General features: G+C 51.2%; 1 protein-coding gene across 2 annotated transcripts in view; it reads right to left on the reverse strand.

Annotated features, from left to right (window-relative positions):
- ERG (ETS transcription factor ERG) overlaps positions 1 to 18,778 on the reverse strand; it is a 109,932-nt gene that overhangs the window by 47,016 nt on the left and 44,138 nt on the right. For both annotated transcript variants that reach the window (XM_056119419.1, XM_056119418.1), the window contains exon 2: positions 15,429 to 15,646. In XM_056119419.1, coding sequence (XP_055975394.1) covers positions 15,429 to 15,646 — 218 coding nt within the window. The remainder of the gene's footprint in view (positions 1 to 15,428; positions 15,647 to 18,778) is intronic.

Here is an 18,778-nt window from a genome sequence, read left to right on the forward strand (position 1 = left end):
TATGGCCATAGAGCCTGGTACAGCTCTCTGAAACTCTTTTAAGGGAATACCAAAATTACTGTACATATCAAAATTGCATGGAGCTGTCACTTCATCTCTGACAGGAGGGCGACTATTTAAGAAGTGATAAGAAGCACTGCTGAGGGTGTGGAAAAGCCAGAGCCCTTTGCACTGTTGGTGGGATTGCAAAAAGGATTTAGCTCCCAGGGAAAACAGTGTGCAGGTTCTCTGTAAGTTAAAGAGAAATGGCCGACCCGAGTTCGATTCCTCCGCCCCTCTCAGAGAGTCCAGCAAGCTACGGAGAGTATCTCGCCGCACGGTAAAGCCTGGCAAACTACCCGTGACGTATTCAATATGCCAAACACAGTAACAACAAGTCTCACGATGGAGATGTTACTGGGCCCGCTAGAGCAAATTGATGAACAATGGGAGGACAGTGACAGTGACAGTGACCCCTGGATCTAGGAATCCCACAGGTGGGTATTTATGTAAAAGAACTGAAATCAAGATCTCAAAGAGTTCAAAGTTCACCACAATCTGAGTATCAGCCAAGATGCAGAGATAGTATTGCTAGAAACTTAACAAGTGATCGGTCTTGTTGTTAAGGACATCGAGAAAGAAAAAGCAAAGCAATTAGACCTTTGACTCCACCCAAGGTGAGAAGTCAGGCATGGTCACACTTGAGTGGGTGCTCCTAGGGCTTTTAAACCCAAGGACTGACTTGTTCCCGGCATCCTCATCCTCATGAACTCCCCTCCTTCTAGAGCATTCTATGGGAATGTTCAGGTGTTTACATAACACCATCCATTTCCTAGGGAGAGTTAGATTTACGTGTCAACGTGGTGGTCTGGGTCTGGAGCGTCCCCAAACACTCACATAGTTTGGGGAAAGGCAGGGGAATCAAATGGCACATATGGAATGAAATGGTTCATCTCAGAATGGAAAGGGAAGCAGGAAAGCAATTACCCCAGAGCTAAGATTTAGCATCTGGGGTAAACCTAGAGGTTTGCTACCGCTAGAACATCAATTTATCCTGAGTCGCCCATTAACCCAAGCAAGGAAGAGAAGGCTACAATAGAAGGTGGGGAATGACCAGGATGATTGGGGCATTGAACAGAAGCAACACTTGCCCTGCGCTGGGACTGGACGAGAAGCTACTACTCTCCTCACTGCCCCGCAGAGAACTGGATCATGCAATATCCACTACCTCGCCCACACCTCTGAACGGGTCAAAAATATTCTGTACCATGTCACAAGGGGGAGAAACAAAGCAGGGGGCTCTGGGCTCAGCCACTTCAGCTATGGAAATGGAGAGATGGTGTGTTCTCAGCCATCATCATGCGTGCTGTTTTATGATACAGCTCTGGATGAAATTGACCAACCAGAGATTAGGGGGAAATATCACAAATAAGGTCTAAACCCCCTAAAAGGTAAGGTATTAAGGAATTTATTGTTCCCATATTCTGGCTGTTGTGCTAAGAGCAGCAATGAACAAGAGTGTGTGTGTGTGTGGGGGGGGGGTGATAGGGATGGGGTTTGGGGTCGTTGGTAGAGGGAGATGGGTACACTGGTGATGTTGGGTAGTGCTGGAATTATATCCACCAAAAAAATTTTTAGCAGTACTGTAAATCTCTCGTCCTGATCAAAAAAATATATGTAAGCAAGCATACAAAAACTCAACCTGTAACAACATGTTAGTAACCTCTTATAAAAGGGCTTAATGGCTCCAGGGTGAGATAAAACAGCCTTCACACACTTTCCTCTAAGGAAAAATTTTTGGATCATTTTTATCAGATTATTCATAATAAGCAATACAAAATAAATTATTTGGGACTTGTTTAGAGGCAAGTTTGGGTGGTGGTGGGAAAATCCAAAATAATGGTGGTGGGAAGGTGTAATGGTGGTGGGATTTGTGTTGGAATATTGAATGTAAGAATTTATTGTGAACAGCTTTTAAAAAGTAAAATAAAATTTAAATTTTTAAAAAGAATAGTATCGTAAGTGAAAAACAATTAATAAAGCGTTTCAAAGGATACAGATTGCTACGTGTTCCTCTAGTTTCCATAATTCTCTTGTTCTCTCTCTCTCTCTCTCTCTCTCTCTCTCTCTTTCTCTCCCTCTCACATCCTCATTCCTATATTTCATTTTGATATTTTTTCCAATTGCTGTTGAGGTAGCATTTAAACTCCTACTTCATTTCCAGCATCTGAAGGGTAATCGTTCCACCTCTGAGCATAGCGGCTGCCTTGTAGACCTGTGCCCATTTATAGTTTAGTTTACTTTGGGGGCGTTCAGGGCTTATTCCTGTCTGCTTTCTGGGATCAGCCCTGGTGAGCTTAGGGGACCCCACGGGGTGCTTGGAATCGAACTCAGCTGGGCGGCTTTCAGGCAAATGCCCTGCCAGTGGCGCAATGGGCCCAGGTTCTAAAGCTTATTTGGTTCACTTCTTTAGACAGGATTGGGTGAGTTCCTCAGGTCACAGAAATGGCCCCACACTCCTCAGAGACTCATGCTATGGTCTGTGCACGCACCAGGTGCTCAGACAGCTGTTCACACGGGGACCACATTAGAACGGGTGATTGCTAGGAAGCTTCCACCCGTACAGCAACTACCCAGGACAACCCCAGAGGCATCAGGGAGCAGGGGAGCCAAAAGGGGGCAGGTGCCACTCAGGCTGGACAGCTGGAGACATAGGGCCAAGTTCCTGATGACATTCAGCTCCTGCCTGCTCAGCCCACGAGAAGGACCTCTTGAAATCACACACCAAGATCCGAGTAAGGCTCGATTCCATACTGTGGGTGATTTCAGAGTGAGGACAGGACCATCCTGGGGAGATGCCGCAGGTGGTTTGGCTCAGGGGTAGCTGTGGGCAGATAAAGATCGCTTCCAGCGGCTTTTCAATAGTATTGTTTATTTGGACGGACACTGATATTTGAAGCAGCTGGTTTCTTCTAATAGTGGGTTACTGAGAGAGACAGAGAGACAGAGAGAAAGAGATAGAGAGAGACACAGAGAGACAGACAGAGAGAGAGAAAGAGAGAGAGAGAGGAAATGTACCATAGAGGTAGGAGGAGGGGGTCAGGAGGAACACGGGACATTGGTAGTGGGAAATAGACACTGCTGAAAGAACGGGTGTTTGGAATATTATACAACTAAAACCCAATCATGAACTACTTTGTAACTGTGTATTTCCCTGTGCTTCAAAAAATCAAAAAAAAAAAAAAAGTAGGTTCCCCATCAGTTTGCAGCACAGTTTGTTCCATTATCTCTCATGGAGCATGGAGGGAGGAAGTTGGAGGACCTGAGGGTGTCCGAGAAGTCCCAGGTTATGGAGGCAGAAGACAGAGTCCAGCACAGAGCATCGCCTAAAGACAAAGGCCCTGGGGAAGGGCTGAGCTGTGCTGCAGTGTGTCACCTTTTAGGCTCCGTGTTAAGGCCCCAGACAACCTTCCCTTGAGCAGTTCCTGAGCATACCCAAAGGCATTTTTTAAAAATATGTCAAAAAAAAAAAAAAAGAAATGAAGAGGAGGCAGAGGCTGGAACGACAGTACAGCGGGAGAGTGTTTGCCTTGCATGCAGCCAATCTGGGTTCGATCCCCGGCATCCCAGATGGTTTCCTCCCCACTCCTGTTGGAGCACCACCTGGAGTCATTCTCCTGAGCATTTCCAACTGTGACCCCAAGTGCCAAAAAAAAAATAGATGAAAGAAAGAAATGAAGAGGAGGGCCTCATCTGCCAAACAAAAGAAAGTTGGCATCTGTGTTGATTTTTCTGAGAGGAGCGGGGAACCATGGAAAGGGGTGCCCCCTGCCCCTGCCTGACCCGCCCAGAGCCCAGCTGAGCTGTCGCCTCCACCACGGTGAATGGGCCTCATTTATCCCCAAAGGCACTGAGGGTGGCCCTGGGCGACAGCCCTGAGCTCACCCACATGAAGCTGGTGATTCAGCCTGTCTCAGCGAGCCGAGCAGGGCAGCCGCAGAGAGGGTCCAAGGCAGGCTGGCATGGGGCAGTCAGACGTCTCCCTCTGCTAGCAGCCCACACCTGCTGGTGCTCCAGGGGAAGGTTCCCACCTTCAACACCAGGGCTGCCTCCTGCCACGCCCGGGACCCCCACACCTGCTGCACTGGGAGCCATGTTCCTGGGGGAACTCTGGGTGTCTCTCCCTCTGCATCCCCCAACTCCAGTCCCTGGTCCCTAGGGCAGCCCAAGTCTTTCCCTGACCAGAGCATCACTGGGTTGACCCAGCTGCCTCTGACCTGCAGCACCCTATCTCCCAGTCTCCTCAAAGCACTCGCTGGTGGGATTGGGGGACTCTGCCAGTTCTGTCCCAGGGGTCCTGTGTATGTGCCTCTGTCACCTGTCTCATGGTGCCTGCAGAGACGCAGTCCCCCTGCTCCGACCCAGAGAGCCTGTGGTGCCTCTTCCAGCGGCCTTTGGCACCTTCCCATCCACCAGGACAGACCCATCCTCCCAAGTGGTATTTGGGGGAAGGGGTCGCCAAAGTGCCCAGGAGACCTGGGGCCTCACTCAGGCTGTGACTCTTCGTTACTCAAGCCAGAGGTTCAATACGGGGGGTGGGGGATGTCTAAGGATGAGGGGGCTGCTTGGGCACAGTGATGCCAGGAGCTCTGTAGAGCAAGCTAGAAATGTTGTGAGTGGAAGCAATATGTAGGAGACCCCAGGCATTTAGAGATGCTTGGGGTCCCTGGGGGCCAGGGATCAAATAGGGTCAGCTGCATGCAAGTCATGCACCTCTGCCTCTGCCTTCGTCCCCAGCCCCCCATATGCTTTGAGCTTGGTAGGCTTCTACTCTTGTTCCGGGGAACTTTACAATGGACGGGTGGCAGGGAGAGGGACGGGAGGAATCATCCGGCTTTCTTTGGTACTTCTGAGAGTTGCAGAAGGTAGCTGGGGGGTGAGGCTGCTCTAGGCACCCACGGGGGGCCTGAATGCAAACACACCCCTGCCGTGACGGCTTCTTCTGGAGACACCACACAGCCCCCTGAGCAGAACGCCCTGCAGAAACCCTCCATGCACTGCTACAAAAGGGATTTTTTTCGGACCCCAGACAAGGAGGAGATTATGCAGAGGGATCTCGGGGGGGAGTGTGTGGGTCTGTCTCATTTCTGAACCAGGCAATGGAAAAGCTGCTTCAGACCCTTGGCCGGAGCCAGGGGCTGATTCATGCCCAAGCCCAGCATCAAACTGAAACTGTGGGTGTTTGTCTTCACGGTTGGCTGTTATTTTTACCCCTGTTCAATATTCCTCTCTTACAACTGGAATTTGGGGCTCCCCAGCCCTATGCCCTCCACCACCACCCCCTCCTCCCAAGCAGCTGAAGACAAAATTAATTAAAAGTCCACCGCCGACTCGCCAACAGTTAGCTCTTTGTCCTGCAAGAGATTTCTAGGCTAGCTGAGAAAGTTTCCCTCCTGAAGTTTCTCTTCACGGCTGGAAAGAGGCATTGGCAAAACCACAGCAGAGTTAGAACTTGAAAGTGGGGGCGGGAGGGGGGTGGGTAACTGATCCTCTGGGGAACCATCATTTGGAAATAAATGAGCCTATAAAACGAGCTTGCTTCAGAGATCTCGACCAGCAAGCGCCAAAGTGCCCTGGGAGCTAGCTGGTGAGTTCTCCTTGCCGCCGTTGGACACACTTTCCTTTCTCAGGGAAGAGAGAACGAAGCCCTCAATCCTTCAGGAGGCTTCTGGACTTGTTTCTTGGTCATAAAGCGCCGTGACAAATTAACCTGAGATTAATTTAGAAAGTGCCAACGCAGGGGCCAGAGAGACCGAACAGGATTTAAGGCTCATGGCTGAGGACAATCAATCCCAGGTTAATGCCCGGCCCCACATGGTCTCGGCCTCTCAGGGCACAATCCTGGAGATGCCTTGGACATCACTGGGTACCGCAGGAGTCCAGGCACCCTACCGTGTCCTCACATTGACCTGCCAGCCTGCTTGTAGCTGCTGGGACAGGGCGTCTGGACCTCCTAAACATCACATCGGGGATGCCCCATCCTCAGCAGAAAGGAAAGGTCCAAGCAGCTCCCGTGTCCCACAGTCTGGGTCCTGGGGTCACCTACATCATAATGCTGAGCCTAGCTCTGCTTGTCTCAAGGGGAGCCGGTCCACCCCATGGCCCATGTGAATGCCCAGACATGGCAGAGAATGTTCTAGACATACAGGCAAGGGCATCCTGCTGTGTCCCTTCCTCCCACTCTCCTGAATGCAGGTCTCTATCAGAGTTTCCCAATATCTGGACCCCCTCCAGGCGCTTCCTAATTGACCTCTCCTGCACCCCCATGGGGCCATCCACTGCTCAGAAGGGTCCTGAAGGGCACTTGGAAGTGGCTCGGCTCTGCCCATGAGAGTCCCAGCCCAGCAGGCAGGCAGGGGGAGAAGGGTGGCAATGGCCATGGGAAGCTTCCTCTGCCCTGAGGATCCAATGCAGCTGAGGCCACAGAGCAGGAAGGAGCATAACCATGAGGCCGGGCAAAGGGCAGGCAGTGTTGGCAAGCCCCCAGCAACCCCCAAGGGCTGCGTGGGCAACGTGCTCAGGGGACTGTATATGGTGCCAGGGATCAAACTGGGCCAGTTGCATGAAAGGTCAGCATCCTAACCTTGGTGCAAGCTGCTGGCCCTGAGATGGAGTTTTTTTATTTCAATGAATCACTATGAGATACAGTTACAGACTTACAAGCTTTCATGTTTACATTTCAATCAAACAATCTTTGAGTACCCATTCCTCCACCAATGCCCATTCTCCACCACCAATGTTCCCAGTGTCCTTCCCGCCACCCCCACCTTTCCCACCTCCTGACTCTGTGGTAGGCACCATTCCCTCTTACTCTCTCTCCTTCTGGGTGTTATGATTTGCAATACAGGTACTAAGTGGCCATCATGTTTGGTCCATAGTCTACTTTCAGAATTTATCTCCCATCCCGAGCGAGTCCTCCAACCATCATTGACTTAGTGATCCCTTCTCCACCTCACCACCCTTTTCCCCCAGCACATGAGATCAACTTCCAAGCCACAGAGCAATCCTCCTGACCCTTATCTCTACCATCCTTCAGTGTTAGTCTCCTATTATGTTACATTCACTGTCACTATCACTGTCCTTTCGTTGTTCATCGATTTGCTCGAGTGTACCCACTAACGTCTCCATTGTGACACTTGTTACTGTGTTTGGCATATCGAGTACGTCACAGGTAGCTTGCCAGGCTTTGCTGTGCGGGCGAGATACTCTTGGTAGCTTGCCGGGCTCTCCGAGAGAGGCAGAAGAATTGAACCTGGGTCGGCCGGGTCGGCTGCATGCAAGGCAAACACCTTACCCGCTGTGCTATCGCTCCAACCCATTATATTCCACAAATGAGTGCAGTCATTCTATGTCTGTCCCTCTCTTTGATGGAGGTTTTTTATTTCAGATTTCGGCCGGCCCTGAAAGCCACAGAAGTATCAGTGGAGTTTTATTTTTATTTTAGATTGCAGCCCTACAAGTCACAGGTGTGCCTGATTCTGCATCTCTCTCTTTCTCTCTCCTTCTCTCTCTTTCTCTCTCTCACACACACACACACACACACACACAAACACACACACATACACATTTCTTCTCTTTTTGTTTTTGCTTTGGAGCCACACCCTGCGGGGCTCAGGGATTACTCCAAGCTCTGTGCTCAGGGGACCAAACAGTACCGGAGATCAGACCCAGGCCTCCTGGATACAAAGCTTGTGCTCAGCCCTGATAAACTCTATCTCTGGCACCCTCTTTCTTTTCACTTGTTTGTTTTTTTGCTAAATAGTTTCACTGAAAGAAATTCAGGGAGATGTGAGGGGAGAGAAGGAGACAGAGAAAGATATGGTTCAAGAATGAGATTACCCAGAACAGAAATTTTTTCTCTCTCTCTCTCTCTTACCCTCTCTTTCTTTCTTTCTTTCTTTCTTTCTTTCTTTCTTTCTTTCTTTCTCTCTCTCTCCCCTTTCTCATTTTTTGGACACACAGGGTGGTACTCAAGGCTTACTCCTGGCTCTGTGCTCGGGGCTTTCTCTTGGCAGGGCTCAGGGGACCTTATGAGGTGCCGGCAACTGGCCCTATGCAAGGCAAGTGCCCTGCCAATATATTATGTCAGTGGTCCCTAAGCCACTCTTTCTTAATATGTTTTCATGAGAATTCATGCAGGTGGTGCCAAGAGGAATGCAGACAACTCAACTCCAGTGAAAGAAGATGGACTCTGAAGATTTCATGCAGGTGATGTGCACAGGATAGAATCAAAGGTACCAGGTCCAGAGCATTTCAAGGGGGGGTGGAGGGAAATTGTCTGCCATGGAGGAAGGGGAGGGTGGGAAAGGGGGGGTATACTGGTGGGGACATTGATGGTGGGGAATGTTCCCTGGTGGAGGGGTGGGTGTTTGATTACTGTATGATTGTAACTCAAACATGAAAGCTCGTAACTGTATCTCACGGTGATTCAATTTAAAAAGTTTTTTTTTTTTTAAAAAAAGAGCATTTCAAGGAGAACAGAGATGGAGATCTGCATCTGTCTACCACAGGAGGACACTCGGCACTCCATGCCAACATGTGACCAGCATCTGCTGGAGGAATGATCCCCAGGCTCTGGCAGACAGACCTCCCAGGATCTAACCACCCCATGAGGTTTCTCCCAGACTTCTCCCCCTGCAGCTCACCGACCCCTGCTCCAGGGGACTCTCGCTGGTCACCTCCCTGGATTCTGCCCAGAGGCAAGCACTGCAGGAGGGGAGATGCAGGACCCCAGGATGGCTGGCCCTTGATTTAGGGTCACTGACCCTGCCGAAGATGAGGCCCCCAACTGGGAGACTTCCAACCAACAGAGTCACACAAGAAGCAATGGCACCTGGCATGCAAATGTTCCAGCTGCAAGTGCCTCCCCAGGTCACAGCTGGAAGATACCTCCAAGCTGCCTAGGTTGGCCTAGAGCTCTGTGACAGACAGACACAGCCGGGCTTGGGCTTATTCTGCAGGGGCTCGGCCGACCTGCACCAGGGGAGGTAATTTTGTTAGGGAGATTTCCTGGCTTATCTTTTTTAAAAATGTTTTTTATTGTTGAACCACCATGAGATACAGTTACAAAGCTTTCATGTTTGAGTTGCAGTCATACAATGATCAAACATCCATCCCTCCACCAGTGCACATTCTCCACCACCAATGTCCCCAATATACCCCCTTTCCAACCCTCCCCCTGCCTCCATAGCAGACATATTCCCCATACTCTCTCTCTCTCTCTCTCTCTCTCTCTCTCTCTCTCTCTCTCTCTCTCTCCCCTCTCTCCCCCCTTTGGGGCATTATGGTTTGCAATACAGATACTGAGCGGCTATCACGTTTGGTCCTTTATCTACTTTTAGCACATATCTCCCACGCCGAACGATCCCTCCAACCATCATTGACTTCGTGATCCCTTCTCTATTCCAGCCGCCTTCTCCCCGAGCTCATGAGGCAGGCTTACAGCTACGGGACAATATTCTTGGCCCTTGTGTCTACTGTCCTTGGGTGTCGGTCTCATGTTATTTTATGTTCCACAAATGAGTGCAGTCCTTCTATGTCTATCCCTCTCTTTCTTATTCATTTCACTTAACATGATACTCTCTGTGTCCATCCACTTAGAAGCAAATTTCATGACTTCCTGGCTTATCTTCACATCTACAATGACTTCAGCCTTAAACACCTCACAGCAAATCATGACTCTCAGCGGGGGCTCCCCAGAGGCCAGGCAGGGCTGAACCCGAGCCCCCCTCCCCCACTAACTCCACCCCACACCCCGCCTCCGGGGCAATAGGGGTACGGGGAGCGGGAGAACAGCTGGTTCAGGCTGACATTTCTCCATTGTGCAAACCCCTGGGCCATGCTTGCGCGTGAGGCCTGAGTGAAGAAAGGGAGATTCCAGGTCCTGTGTCTACACAGCTCTCCCTGAGATTAACGTCTGAGAGAATTGCATCCTCAGATCCGGCCACAGCCACACCAGACCTGCCCTGACTTCCTCTTGGCTCCAAAAGTGGTTCCTCTCTCTGCGGCTCTTTTCTTCTCCTTTAGAACACTCGAGTACAGAGCACAGACGGGGCTCACCTGCACTTGTCTTTCATTTCAGGAGCCTAGACTCAGGCACCCCAGGGCTGAGGGTCTTGTGGGTCTGCATCGCTTGGCAGGGAACTAAGATCCTGGTCCCTGCCTGTCATGCCCTAGCACTCCCGGGGACACTGTCCAGCAAGACCCACACTGCAGAGGGCGCTCTTCTCCCAGCAGCTGCCCAAAAGCAGCCACAGAGCACCACAAAGGAACCAGTCCAACTTGTTCGGCAAATTCCAGTGTTTGGCTAGGACAAGCCCCCTTGAACTTGACTTTAAGAGGAAAAGGAGAGCTCATTGGTGGGGGGCGGGTGGGCAGAACAGTAGTCCAGCAGGTAGGGCATTTGCCTTGCAGGTTCAATTCCCGGCATCCCATATGGTCCCCCGAGGACCACCAAGAGTGATTTCTGAGTGCTGAGCCAGGAGCAACCCCTGAGCATCTCCAGATGTGACTCAAAAAGCAAAATTTTTAAAAAGGAGAGCTAATTTGATCCCTGAAATGCCATAGGTTCACCTGAGCACCCCCAGAGATGATCTCTAAGCACAAGGCCAACATTAAGTCCTAAGCACCTTCAGGTGTGCTTCCTACAAAAGATGAGAGAGAGAGAGAAAGAGAGAGTCTCTATAAACAGTGGAATACTACGCAGCTCTAAGGAAAAATGATAGCATGCAGTTTTCTGCTTTGTGGATGAACTGAAAGGCACCAAATCATGCTGAGCGAAAAGTCAGAGGGAGAAGGACGAATACCAGGTGATCACACCCATCTGCAGATTAAGGAGAAACACCCAAGGCAATAGACAGTATTGACCGATGACAAACCCTTGGCCTTGGACATACACCTCAAGTTACAAGCAGTCGGGGTAGAGGGGGAGAAAGGGATGGGCTAGTGGTGAGATAAACACAGTGACGGTGGATCTTGGGTGCTTTGGTGGTGGTGAGGTGTCACAACATTTTGGTGCATACACCAAAACCCATAAATGTTAGCCCTTTTTGGGGGTGGGGTGGACACCTCTAGTGGTCCTCAGGGCTTACTCCTGGCTCTGCATTCGGGGATCATTCTAGGAGGTGCTCAGGAGACCATATGGGGTGTCCCATCCACTGTACCATCACTCCAGCCCCCAACCATAAATGTTAACGCATTTGTAACCAGATTATCTAAACTTGAATTTCAAAAATTATTAATAAAATTTAAAAAGAGGATTGCTTAGTGTCACCACTATCTCCTTAGAAGGCTCTTGGTTGTATGGGGAGGGGATGAAATTTTCCACCTGGTGACCAGGTGATATCTAGTCCCCAGAGCAAGGAGGTCCCTGAAGCCCAGTCCCTTCCTCATAGCAGTCACCCCTTCCCTGCTCCCCAAGAAACCACAAAATCTCGGGGTCTCAGGACCTCGGGATCTCAGGATCTGGGATCTGGTATCTTGACCTAGGTGGAAGAGGTCTCCTCTATGGCCACTACCAAAGACTGTCCCAGAATCCTCTCATCCCATCTCCATCACCAAGATTTGCTTTAAAGGGGAAACTGTCTCAAAGAGGGCTTTGGTGGAAGAGCCAGGAAGGGCTCCAGGTAGGAACCCAGCCATGTAGCTGTGAGGCTGAGTATTCAACCCCCAGCATCACCCCACATGTGGCTGTGATCCCTGAGTCCTAGCAAATGCCATCACATCGCAACCTCGTGTGCACGAGCAGGGCGCCCCACATGTGTGTCCGGCTTGTTACAACTACAACAGAGACAACAAAGGGAAGGGAGAACAATTTTTAAAAAGAACACACATAAAATGGGGAGGGTGTGGTTTTTAAAACTATGAATATTCTGATGGAACACTCTGTACAATCTTAGCATTCTGGGAGGGCTGCGGGAGGAAGATATTCAAGTTTCCATTGTTCCCCTGCCAAAAAATCAAAATCATTGCCTCATTCTGCCTAAGAAAACCAACGATGTTGATACTGTTTCCTGGGGAGACCCCTCTGGACCCCTTCTGGGCTGAGGAGGTGGGCCAGGTTGCCTGGCATCTGGTGTGTTTTGAAGGGCCAACTGGAGTCCCCTGGCTGGTCCCCTCAGATCGGAAGACTGACACCCCCCCCCCCACATGGCCCTACCGGAACCAGGAGGTGGGCCCAGGCCACAGGCTCACTCAGCTCAGGAACTGGACTGGAGTGGGCTCAGAGGCTGGCGCATGTGCCCACCATGCTGTCCCTGGCATCATACAGGCAACCGAAGCACTGCCAGGTGCAGCCCTGATGGCCACCAGCTTCTGTGAGTTGGGCATTGAACCATCCAGTCAGAACTAGGCTGAGTATCACTGTGAGTGGCCGTGGAGCACCTGAGCATTGCTCAGGAGGCCCCCAAAAGAAAATAAATCAAATCTAATAAATTTAATTAATCAAATAAATAGGCATTTTTTTCTGTTCCAGAAAATGCTGTGGTCTCTCTTGAACACATATCTCTCCCTCCATCCCCCCTTATATTTATCTAAGCTTCTTTCAATGGAAACTGCTCTGTTTTCACTTAAAAAAAAATCAATGCAACCTTGCAGGACGACCACAGTGAAAACAAGCGTTGTGTTTCTGCCACCTCGTTCTCCACCTCCTCACTCAACCTCCCCTCAGAGGCTCTGTCCCAAGTTGCTCCCAGGCAGGGCAAGGTGCTGGCCCCTTCTGGCGCTGGATGCAAGGGGAGACGGCTGGGCTCCTGCAGCTGCCCCAGGAGGCCAGGGCAGCCGTCCCTCGCCTTCTCCAGAGGGCTCTGTCTCCACCTCGGTCCCTCTCATGGTCTCCCGGCTCCACCACCCCCTCTCCTCCTCTCGCGCTTCTCTCTCCCTTCCCTTCTCTCCCTTCTTCTTTCCTCTCTTCTCTCTTCCTTCTCTCTCGTTTCTCTCCATCTCCCCTCTTCCTCTTCTCTCACTCTATTTCTCTATCTCTCGTTTCCTCTCCTCCTGCCTCGCTCCATCCCTGTCTTCTCCCCTGTGTCTGCCTGCCTGCCTGCCTGGCCGGCCTGCCTGCCTGCCTGCCTGTCTGTCTGTGTCTCTGTGTCTCTCCGTGTCTCTCTGTCTCTGTCTGTCTGTCTGTCTCTCTCTTTCTCTCTCTCTCTCACACACACACACACACACACACAGAGACACACACACTGAGACGTCACCTCAGGTAGAATCTGGCCATGGATAAAGACAGCTTTATGGAACATCTTGTCCTAAGTAGCCCCAGAGACCCCTGAGGTGGCTGCCCCCCTCAGGCCAGGGTGGTAGAGTTCCAGCAGGAGGAAGTGCGACACGCAGGTGTGGGTCCAGGTGCCGAGTCTCTGCCCGGCATCTGCCTCCTTGCCACCAGGGCTGGGCTGGCATTCCAGCGGCTCTGTAGCTGTCCCCACACTTGGGCTGGCCTCCCCATGTTCAAGAAGAAAGAGGAAGTGAGGGATGTTCTGGAACCTCCCATCACTGCATTTGGAACGGCCAGCCCCAAGAAGGACAACTCTGCTCAGGTGCTGAGAGCCCAACACCATGCTAGAAAGTCAAGGAAGGCAGAATCTCCTGACCCTGCACCAGGCTGTCTTCACCAGGGCACCCCGGAGCGGGGACAGGTTGAGTTTCCCTCCCCGCCCCAAGCAGAATCCCAGCAGCTGGAAACCTCCAGTACCCAACCACAGCCATGCTCAAGGCAGCTCTCCACAGGTTTGGATGAGCCTCACCCATGAAGGAACCAGCAAATGAACCCAGGTATGCAGGACTTGTGACTGAGATCTCCAAGCCCGCTCAGGTTGGGACTGGGCCTCCTCCCCACAGGTCCCCAGTTTTCCAGTAGCTTGGCAGTCACACCCACAAACTACCCCGGCACCATGTAATCTCATCAACGGCCAAGCTCCAGAGACAATAAACTAAAGCTCCCGGAAGAGAGCGATGCAGTTTTTCCTGGAGCACACGGCCACGTTTGCAGCCACCTCTTATACGCTAGTCCACTATGTACCTAAAGTAGCACACATTTGTTTGGTTTTAACATACTTGCTTGTATTATCTTATGTACGGGCTCAAACAGCCCCAGAATGAAATAGAACAACCTTCACACACTTCCCTCTTACTGTGGTGGGAAGATGCTCGCTGGTGGAGTGGGTGTTTGAATATTATCTGTAATGAACTACTGTGACCTACTTTATGAAAATAAAATGTATAAAAATCACCAAAAAATAAAATAAAATAAAAAAGAAAGTCAAGACAATGGTTTTGGAACTTAGGAACCAGGATGGTGATCCAAAGCAGGTTCAGCATCCAGACAGACTGGGAGCCAGAGGGCCCGAGACAAATGGGCACGGTGAATGACCATTCAGGGTCACCATAACGTGTCTGGGTGGGCCAGAGTGAGCAGTAGCCCCCATGCTGGGGCCTGGCGGGAGGGCTGCTCCCAGACTCTCTGTCAGATGACATGATCTCTTATTTGTTTATATTTTCTTACTGAATCACCATGAGATAGTTACAAAGCTGTTCATGGTTAGGTTTCAGTTATACAATGTTCCAACACCCATCCCTTCATCAGTGCACATTTCCCATTCGCCAATGGCCCCAGTTTTTCTCCCCCCTCAACTCCCTGTCCCCACCCAGCCTCTATGGAAGGCACTGTTCTCTCTCTCTCTCTCTCTCTCTCTCTCTCTCTCTCTCTCTCTCTCTGATAAGGAATTCTCCTTCTTGGATCCTGAGCTTTTGAGTTTTTCCTGCCTCCCCATGGGTGCTACGGTGTCACTGAATCAACTTGACTCTTCCCAACAATATCCCAAGAGGCCTTTGGAACTGGGGTGGGAGGGGTGCGTGTTCCTGCTGACACATCCTGGGTGACAGACAGTTTCCAGGACCCAGAATGTTAGTCATTCCTGGACACCGCAGTGCTCACTAGATTCAGGGGGCAAGAAGGAGAAGCCAAGTACTTTGGGGACAGAGAGGGAGTTGGACTGACCCTGGAGCCATTGGCAGCCCCTGGACACCAGCTCTCCTCCCAGACACTAGCTGAAGCTCTCCCGAAAAACCTAAGTCAGGAGGATTTTCCCAAGTAATGACCCTCCTCCTCCCCCATGGCACAGACTTGGCCATCTGTGGACCACATCCTCCTCCCACCTGGAGAACAGAATCAGACACCATCTTCAATGAGAGTTCTCAGGGCCACAAACTTACACCCTCCACCCCCCATAACGCAGGGCTGGAGGGGGAGGACGGTGTCCCTGGCCTCAGGACACTCCCCTGTCTGCTCTTTTGCAGCCCCCCCCACCAGGTTCACATTCCCTTGTGGCTTCCCCGGAGGGGGGGGGGCAGAATATCAGAGGGATGGGGGCGAGGGCCGGCTGTGTCCTTACCTGGAGCCGTTCACCTGATTGGGGTTGCATTCCATCTTGATGGTAACCCTGGCGGGCGCTTGGGACAACCAATCCTGCTGCGGCACCCGGGGGCTCATCTTGGAGGTCTGGCCATAGTCTCCGGAGGAGGAGGCAGTCATGTCGGCCTTGGGCAGGTGCGGGGTCCCGTAGGCGCACTCGAACAGCGACTGGTCCTCACTCACCACCGATAGAGCTTCCTGCACACAGACACACGCACAGTCAGCACGGAGGGCTGGGTGGGGGTGGGGGGCTATGCTCTTTTCAAAGACCCGCTGGATGGTCACTCCCCACTGCAACCCCACTGGAGAGCACAGTCGTGGCCTCCAGGTCCACCTCTCCGGAGAAAAGAAATCGAAAGTTCTCTGCTTCTCTCTCCTAGCCCCCAAGACCACAAGCATTAGACCCGTCAACCCCAAAAAACTTCTCTGCTGAACTGAACCTCCCCAGCATTGCCTGCAGGCTGGCGGCGTGGGTCCCCCCACTTTAATCTCAACTCAAGGAAGTTGAATTTCAAAGGTCTCCGAAGACATCCAATTACATATGTCATTACGTGACAAATGCAATCTCTAATTCGGGCAGACAGCATACAGAATGGCCATGAGGATTTCAAACCAGAGCGCCAACGCTCACACCTCAACATCTGGTGAGATGAAGCCACGCTCCGCTCCCAGGAGCTTGGGGCAGAGGCCGGGCCAAGAAGGAGAGGCCGAGAGCAAGCAAAGCCTCGGCACCCGTGAAAAGTGTGGATGTTTCCTTTTGGGTGTGAAATCATTTCAAGACGGGCTTCTACTCTGGTGAACATCAGGATGATAAAGGACCCCCTTACCCAAACCCTATACCCTGAGAGTCTTTTTCAGATACCCCCACAGACAAGCTTTCTTGGGGTTTCCAAGCAAGAGGAAATCTAGAGGAAATCACTAGATTTTCAATCTAGAGGAAATCACTTTAGATTTCCCCCTTCTTGCTTATGCTAGGAATTCCTTGACTCTTTTGCCCCATTTCCTAAGATTAGCACTGTCCTCCCATCCATCAATTTGTTTGAGGGGGCACCAGTAACATCTCACAACAAATTGTGAGACTTGTTGTTACTGTTTTTGGCATATTAAATATGTCACTGGTAGCTTGCCAGGCTTTGCCATGTGGCGAGATACTCTTGGTAGCTTGCCAGGCTCTCCAAGAGGGGCGGAGGAATAGAACCCGGGTCGGCCATGTCGGCCTTGTGCAAGGCAAAAAACCCACTGTGCTATCGCTCCAGCCCTTTGCTAAAATTAAAAATAATAATAGGGATTTCCCATTGCTAGTCTCTCTGGCTTTGAATTCAAGCAAGCAAGCCTCTGTTGAGGCTTCGATTTCATAGACAAATCAGCCAAGTTTTCTTGGAATTTTTTGTTTGTGTGTTTGGAGTGGACACACCTGGCAGTATTCAGGGCTTTTACTCCTGATTCTGTACTCAGGAATCGCTCCTGGTGGGCTTGTGAGACCATATGGGGTACTGTGGATCGAACCCAGGTTGACTGCATGCAAGTCAAGTGCCCTTCCCCCTAGACTATCGCTCCAGCCCTGGATGTGGAATTGTAACTGCCCCAGTGAGAGACCAGCCACTGACCAGAGCAACCACACTCCCTTGTGGCTTCAATGATGGGAAAACAGCACCCCCCTGAGCTCCCCTGAGGTTCAATCATTTCCACCTCAATGCTGATAGACCCTGGACTGTTACTCAGAGCAGAGGAACAGGCTGGCTGGGTCACCACCTTCTTAGAAAGGAAAAATTGAAGCCGGGTGGTGGAGCAATAGTACAGCCGGTAGGGCATTTGCCTTCCACAAGGCTGATCCGGGTTCGATTCCCAGCATCCCATATGGTCCCTCGAGCACTGCCAGGAGTAATTCTGAGTGCAAAGCCAGGAGTAACTCCTGTGCATCACCAGGTGTGACCCAAAAAGAAAAAAAAAGAGAGAAAGAGAAATGGAAGCCGGGGAGGATCCGGCAGATCTTGCTGCCCAAGTGTTCTAAATTTCCAGGGAGGAAGACTGAGAGACAGTCCAGCCCTGCCCTGAGCTGGGTGAGGTGCAGAGAGACAGAGGGACAGGACAGGGGTTTGTCTTAGCTTCTGCCCTCTCTGACCCTGCCTCCGACAATCCTACTTCTCCTCGTCGTGGAAGGTCAGGGATGTGAACACAGGATTGCTCCTTCTTATTCTTGGGCAGCTCTTTGCGTAAGTCCTAGTGGTTACCCCTTCCTACCCAGAAGTGTCAGAATTTTTTTTTCTTTTTGGGTCATGCCCAGCGATGCTCAGGGGTTACTCCTGGCTCTGCACTCAGGAATTGCTCCTGGCGGTGCTGGGGAGACCATATGGGATGTTGGGAATCGAACCTGGGTCAGCGTGTGCAAGGCAAACACCGTGCCTGCTATACTATTGCTCTGACCCCAAGTGTCAGAATCTTTAAGGAACACACACTATTTCACAAAGCACCTCCCAACCCAGTGGGGACTGCCACTCCCTCACCCTACCATCTCATCCCAGACTCTAGCTGTATTCACATATGCCCAGGATGGGGTTTGCTGGCCTGACTTAGCTAGAAACACAGGGAAAGAGCTTAAGGTTTCTATGCTCAGAACAGTGGACATCGTTTGAGAGAAATAACTGCATCCAGCACACAGCTTTCATGATAATACTTGACACACAGAAATCGGCGTACAACACCCATTTCATGGGCACAGCACGATCCTCTGTACTTCACGGGGGCAGGGATCACAGTCAGTCAAGCTATGTATGGCTCACCACCCTGCCATGTCACGGGTGTTTGTGTGTGTGTCTGTGTGTATGTGTGTGTGTGTGTGTGTGTGTACTCTGCATTCAATATGCATGTCTGTGGTGTTCAGTATGGCTCCAGAACCCACACAAGCTGGTGTTTTCTACTGCCAAGCCACATCCCTAGCACATACTGATCTTTTGCAATGAGCACTATCATTAAGATTGATTCTTGTGACCACTCTCAAATATGCAGGCAATTGTATTGATGAGAGCTGCCAGATTGTAAAACGCCTCCTTTGAAGTCTCCAGAAACACTCAAGGTACTTCTTGGAGGCGGGGGGGGGGGGGGGGGGGGGGCGGAGCAGGGAGAAGCCAGCAGTTGAGGCAGCAGCTCCTACAAAAGGATGGATCATGCCAGCCAACACGCCAGGCAGGCAGAAGAAGAGAAACAAACAGGGGCCAGAGAGAAGTTGAGGGGCCAAAGCACTTGTCTTGTTTGCACCGTGGCTCAATCCACGCTACCCCAGAGGGTGTCCCCTGAGCCCTACCAGGAGTCAGAGCCAGGAGTAAGCCCTGA

Source organism: Sorex fumeus, unplaced genomic scaffold (genome assembly GCF_029834395.1).
Source record: "Sorex fumeus unplaced genomic scaffold, SorFum_2.1 ptg000041l, whole genome shotgun sequence".
Taxonomy (NCBI): domain Eukaryota; kingdom Metazoa; phylum Chordata; class Mammalia; order Eulipotyphla; family Soricidae; genus Sorex; species Sorex fumeus.